Below are 7030 nucleotides of genomic sequence, written 5' to 3'. Positions count from 1 at the left end.
ATAGAGAGAGAGAGAGAGAGAGAGAGAGAGAGAGAGAGAGAGGGAGAGAGGGAGAGGGAGAGAGGGAGAGAGGGAGAGAGGGAGAGAGGGAGAGAGATGGAGAGATGGGGTGGGGGAGAGAACACCTATTCTAACACCTGGCAACATACTTGCCATGAGATAGCTATTAATGGATCCCAGATTTTAATAGTACTGGAAAACTTTGTGAAAAGTTGGATTCCCCCTGGCCCCGCCCCGCCCTTTAGGGAACAAAGAGGCTGAAGAAAAAGCCAAATCAGATGCACAAATTGCACTTTTTCATATATAATAAGACTCTTATTTGCTCTTTAGGCAACTATACTTATTTATAATCTTTGGATACAACTTACACATACATTCAGCAGTTTCATGTTTCCTGATTTACTTCCCTCTCATGCTAGAACCCCAATTACTATACTTAGATTTCCCAAATGATGAGGACAAAACAATATATGCACTATGACAGAACCACCTTCTTCAAAACATTCCCATCTTCGTGGTCTCTTGGCTTGTCAGTAAGTTCTGATGCAAAGAAGCATCTTTGGCAAGGCGATTACTTAGAGACGGAACCAGTTATGAGAATTTTGGTCAATTTACTGCAGTAAGGAATATAGAGCACAATTCTTGTATCAATAGACTTCTAGTGGCATGACCTAAGAGGATTATGTGTGAGACACAACAGTATATTATTTCAAAATGTATATTTAACGGCCATTCCATCAAAATCAAGCAGATTCACATTTCAAAAGTATTACACGAAGTCATATGTGTGGGTGTGTGTGTATGCACACACCTACTTTTTATTTTAAGGTGCATTTTCAAGTTTTATTTGGGCTTCATTTCTTCTTGGCTGCCTCAGGGGTTCTTACAGGTACAATTAGCATAGAACTTCTGAGGCCGATAGCTTCCTGTGCACTGAAAGACAAGATCCTCATAACACTGCACATCTTGGATACATTAGAAATTCCACAAGCCATATGTAACTTCAGAAAACTTAATGCCAGTCATGAAAGACATTTCCAACATAAGATTTAGGCACTCTATACTTTGGAATAGCCACAAAATATTCCAACAAGAGTTAATGCACTTTGTGATTACATCTACTCAAAGATAATTCTCAGTTAAAATCTGTAATTATTAAATAACATTTTAAATTAGAGCCCATTACATGTTGACAATTACCGTGGACCATTCGCAGCATAGTGTTTTAGTTCAAAGATGCTACAATACTTCAATTACTGATCCTGGTACCCCTCTCTTATGGTACATTTTTTACAGAAGAACCTAAACTATTCACTGATAAGCAGCTCCCCCATTTTCCTGTGAATACCTACATAAGAATGCCCCTATTCAACTTTAAAGGTATTTTTGTATTTTCTGCTGTAGTTGCTTTGTTAGCGTGTAAAACTTCGGCAGATGGGGGGCTTCCTGACGATCAGGAAACATTAGCCAAGTACCCATCACTGATTCTCAGGCTGAGTTCATTTCCACCGTCACTTTGCGGCTAAGCATGTTGCTCTATCCCTATGTTCCTACAGATTGTACTGCTAGCTTGACCGGTATGGAGCCAAGGGGAAGGATACTCAAATTTGTCACTCTACTTTGCACAAGTCCAAGGCCACCCAGGCCACATCTGACTTACGATCTCTACAGTGTGGTTGTCAGGCTTCCACCTCGTCTTCTGAAGACTGAGGGTGGGAATGATGCCTGCCTACTGAGATGCCATTAACTCCAGATGAACTTCCTGGACTTGAAGGTAATTTAGCATGGTTAGAATTCAGAACATGGATGCTAATTTTTCCTGCTGAGAATAAGGTGCTTTTTCTCAGTGGTATACATTTATTTAGCTAAGAAAACAATTAGAAAGCCTTCCAGAGTTTTCACATTACAGTGTGCATATTGATTCATCATAATCACCAATGACTAGTTTATAAAGATCCGCCAGGGAAACGAATTTGAGACTTACTTGACTATAAGTCGTGCAGAAAAGAGCACAGTAATTTCCCATAGGAGAACTGGGTATTTTATCATGGGGATCAAAGGTAAGTTAATTATACTACTGATATTTTCTGCCATACTTGAAGAGACAATTAGCATACGTAAATCATGAGTGAGACGACAAGTTGCTTAATGTTTGTTTCTGTTCATCAGATGCCAAGTGAGCTTGCTGTTAAGCCTCTGAGTGAGGAGGAATGGGCAGAGAAGGGCACAAGGAATGAGGGGTTGTTAACTTCGGTTTCAGCAAATATAATCAGAACCAGCTACTACTAGTAGATAAACATGGATGTTAGATACATATCAGAGAAGACTCATTCGAGTTTTGGAAATTAACCCCACCAAGAGGTGACGGTTGATTTGGGAAATTCACACGAAATCTAGCTTCCTCTCCTGAGCAGAGAGGGTGAGATGGGAAATGAAAGCGGATTCTAGTGGAGGCTGCTTTTCATCCTCTCTCAGGGCTTCATCTTCCTATGGATATTCTATAATACCTATCTTGAGATTAGGACCCGAGGCTCATGACAGCACAGTTAAGGTTACAGTCCCTTTCTGGTGTTTTAGAATGGCCACAGCTTGCTCATGAGTGACACCTTCCAGGGTCTCGCCATTAACGGCTAAAATCTGATCGCCTCGCTTCAACCGGCCGTCATCTGCAGCTGCTCCCTACAAACAAGAAACATTCCAGTTTAATCCAGGACCACGCAGTTAACAAATAATATTAATATTAGGGTGTGTTTATCAAAAGAGTAACTTTAAAAACTACCAGTTAAAGTTATTTCTAGGTAATGTTTTTAAACTAAGAAAATTAAGAATGTAGGATGTGTTATTTGAATAATGGTTGAATAGTAACCATAATTATGCACTGTTTAAATAACATACTAGTAGAAATGTACTGACATTCACATTTCTTTTAATATGAGTAGGACCTTATTTCAATATTCCATACTGAATGGAATTTGAATGTCATATTCATGAATACTTAATATACTGACAAAGGCAGAACTGAATCTGGTGTTGTCTTATTGCCAGCACCATCATGATATAGGGTTCCCGTTGCATTATTAAGATATCTTCCCTGCAGTGATTGGTCAAAAATGAGTGTAGCCTTGGGGCGTCTGCTGGCTCAGTCAGAAGAGCATGAGACTCTTGATCTCGGGTTTGTGAGTTTGAGCCCCGTGTTGGGTGTAGAGATTACTCAAATAAATAAAAAAAAGATGTAGCCTCTAGATGGGGTGAATTGTATAGTATGTGAATTCTATCTCAATAAAGCTGTTCTATATATAAATACACAAAGTATAGCATCTCTGAAGTTTTGCAATATCATATTCAAAAGCTTCAGCTTATCTTTGATCATTTAGGGTTCTAAATGACTACTTTCATTATACATTCAGTCATGCTTGGCTCCTCAAAATTGCAAAAAGCAAGTGGAACTTGGGCTTTTTTAAATTCTAAAGCCAAGTACCTAAAAATACCATGATATTACTAGAAATATTTTGGATGGGTAAGGAAAGAAAAAACCTAGGAAAAGATTTGTAGGAGGCTTTCTCCTTCTGTTGGGGTAACTGTGAAAATCCCTTAAAACATCGGTGCTGGAAGAATCCTCTAAATGGTGTTGAAGTGCTGGGGAAAATAATTAAGGCCCACAGGCACCCCGGTCCTGACTCACTCAGAGGCCAAACTAAGAGGCACTAACTAATGTTTCAGAGACTGGGGTCTACCTGCAGCATGGAGGTCCTGAGGTGATGGGTGAATTATCTAGACTGTCAAAACCGTGGAAAGGGTGGAATTCTGGTATAATAAAGAATATTCAAAACCATGTCTGTACTGGGGGGAAATACTAAAATTAAATAAATTGTAACTTCATTCAAATCTTTTTTTTTTTCTTTTACGAAAGTGTGTTAACTGAAACACAGACAAGATTAAACAACTTGTGGATAAAATCAGAATTACTTAGCAAACTTGATTTTATTAAATGTTACAGGCTAAGATTTGAGGGCTTTAGGAAACCTCAGATATCTGTGTAATTTTTTTTTTTAAAGCATGTTAAGTTTTTCAAGTTTTCATTTTCAGTAATGCAAAACAGGATGACATTTCAACTTTCTGCGATTTGTACATTCTTTAACAAAAATTTTTTAATGTTTATTCATTTTTGAGAGCGAGCAAGTGTACGTGCACAAGTGGGGGAGGGGCAGAGAGAGAGGAAGACAGCATTTGAAGCAGGCTCCAGGCTCTGAGCTGTCAGCACAGAGCCTGATTTGGGGCTTGAACCCATGAACCATGAGATCATGACCTAAGCCAAAGTCGAGTCGGACCCTCAACTGACTGAGCTACCCAGGAACCTCCCAAATTTATTTCTTAGTTGAGCAAGAGAAGTATTAAAAGAAGCTTAGGGACACTAACAAGGTCACATAAAAACTCACACCCTGTGGGCATCCGAGATTCAGAAACTTGAGAAAACAAACATTTTTAAGAATATATGTTCATTGTTGAAAAACAGGGAAAACATACAGCTATCGTTTCTATAGCTTCCAAATTCCTATGGGGGAAATGTTTACCTTAGCATCAAAATTCATTTTTATGATGGACTTCACCATTTAAAAAAAAGAAAAACTTGGGGCGCCTGGGTGGCTCAGTCGGTAAGCATCCGACTTCAGCTCGGGTCATGATCTCGTGATTTGTGAGTTCGCGCCCCGCATCGGGCTCTGTGCTGACAGCTGGGATGGAGCCTGGAGCCTGCTTCGGATTCTGTGTCTCCCTCTCTCTCTGCTCCTCCCCCACTCACACTCTGTCTCTCTCTCAAAAATGACTAAACATTAAAAAAAAAAAAAAAGAAAAACTTGGGGCACCGGGGTGGCTCAGTCGGTTAAGTGTCTGACTCTTGGTTGGCTCAGATCACGATCTCATGGTTCGTGGGATTGAGATCCGTGTCGGACTCCGGGCTGGCAGTGTGGCCTGCTTGGGATTCTCTCTCTCTCTCTCTCTCTCTCTCTCTCTCTCTCTGCCCCTCCCCTGCTGGTTCTCTCTCTCAAAATAAATTTAAAAAAAAAAAGAGAGAAAAACTCTTTTGCCAGATTTTGGTTTACTGATTGTCTAAAGAAAACTTTTAAATTTGGATATACTGGTTTCACTCTAACAAATGAAAAAAGAAAAAGCCATCAAATGAGATTGAATTATAATAAACTCTATGGAACTAATAATTGTTTGCACTAGAATATTCTTTTATTGAGACTGAACTAAGTAGGCCATTAGCTAAGGCTTTAGAACTTTCTCTTTTTTTAATTGGGCTTCTCAGATTTAGCCGTGCCTTACTTTACAAACAAGGGTCTATTCCTTAAAAATAAAACATACCAGGGATGTTCAATATTTCCTACTATGTTACTACTTGCATAGCTGCTTTCTAAATGGCATCTTCAGTGAGGGTCTTTGAAAAGAGATTCTGTGGGAGCTGCAGCACATTCATTATCCCCCACTGCTTTGTCCCACTGTGATTTGATGGTGGTTTCTTTTCAAAAACCCACCAGCAATGCACGGCCATTTCATCCTCCACTGTATGTTCTGGTGACCCGACAAAAGGTGCCTGGCCCTGGCTCACTACCTAGGAGTTGTCTAGATGGGCGTGGCTGGTGTGGCCTTCTAACTCTGGACTGCAGGTCAAAAGGCCTGAGAAGCTAACCAGTCCTCTGATCTACCTACAGTTACGAAGTGAGCAGGGAATTACAAACATTCTGGAAGGGCTTTACAGAGAGGCAAAGGCAGGGAAGTAGATTGTGTTTTACACTATTCTTATCTATATAGTGGCTCTTTTAAAAAGCAGAGTATAGGGGCGCCTGGGTGGCTCTGTTAGGTGTCCAACTCTTGGTTTTGGCTCAGGTCGTGATCTCACGGTTTTGTGAGTTCGAGCCCTGCATTGGGTTCTGTGCTGGCGGTGCGGAGCCTGCTTGGGATTCTCTCTCTCCCTCTCTCTCTGTCCCTCCCCTATGCTCTCTCGCAAAAATAAATAAACTTAAAAAAATAAAAGCGAAGTATAATAATGCACCCAAAGAATAATTATCACAATTACTTACGGTGTTGCCTTAGGAAAAGGAGGGTCTCTCAGTGGCTTACCACCTTGGGAATTATTAGACTGGGGCAGCACCACTATCCAGAATGTTTCTGATCTGCTTTCCCTCTTCCCTTTTGCCCATCACCAGGTCAACAGATGTGTGTGTTTGGGAATAACATGTCTCCTTAATAGGCACCCTAGCAAATTGGAAACAGGTGGGTAAATCTGCACCTACCTAATGTGTTCCAAAAGGAAATGCCAAATGACTTAAGGATTATGTCAGGTCATGGTTAGGCTCAATTAACAGGTGCTAAGAGCCACACAGGTAAAAGTAAACTTGTTATTTAGTGTAGAGTATAGCTTTCTAGAAAGAGAATCTACCTTGTTTATTCTCTTAAAGACCTTTATTTCTTTAGGAAAGAGCAGTAGGAGGCCATCGGATCAATTAATTAAAAAAGACTGTCATAAAACCAATGAAGAGTAAAATTGTACTATTAATACTAAGTCCTTTTCCAAGATCTTCAGAATTGACAATAAAATTGAATTCCAACTTTAAAAGTCACAACAAAGTTAAAAGTAACTTATCTAAGAGCCATCTAGAGGCAGCAGTTGGAATGGACACCATGACCTATGTGTCAAGTAGGATGTATTGGAATATTTAATTCCTGAAAAACACTATTATCCAGCTGGAGTCTAATTTAGTGGGCTGATCGTGCAAGTACTCAGCAGAGGGCTGGAAGAAAGAGACAGCAACTTAAGGTAAAGGGTCCTGAGATTTCTGGTGATGTACGGCCATTAATGCTGCACTGACCCGAGGCTTGTGCAGAGCTTTCTGCCACGGCCCTGTGCTGTCATCTTTTCTTGAAGGAGAAAGCCAAACTTTTGTTCCAGCCTGGAATAACACTTCCAAGGCCAGCTTCCAAAGAGCCCTGCACTGCTCCTTATGTTGTGTTGTTGAAAGAAGACAATCTG

General features: G+C 40.3%; 1 protein-coding gene across 1 annotated transcript in view; it reads right to left on the bottom strand.

Annotated features, from left to right (window-relative positions):
* Window positions 1–294: 294 nt before the first annotated feature.
* Window positions 295–7030, bottom strand: part of PATJ (PATJ crumbs cell polarity complex component) — a 363753-nt gene continuing 357017 nt past the window's right edge. Inside the window, exon 46 of the mRNA XM_042951928.1 lies at window positions 295–2679. Coding sequence (XP_042807862.1) covers window positions 2533–2679 — 147 coding nt within the window. The 3' untranslated portion in view covers window positions 295–2532. The remainder of the gene's footprint in view (window positions 2680–7030) is intronic.

Source organism: Panthera leo, chromosome C1 (assembly GCF_018350215.1).
Source record: "Panthera leo isolate Ple1 chromosome C1, P.leo_Ple1_pat1.1, whole genome shotgun sequence".
Lineage (NCBI taxonomy): Eukaryota > Metazoa > Chordata > Mammalia > Carnivora > Felidae > Panthera > Panthera leo.
Note: the sequence above shows the minus strand (reverse complement) of the source record. Positions and strands in the feature narration are given on the sequence as shown.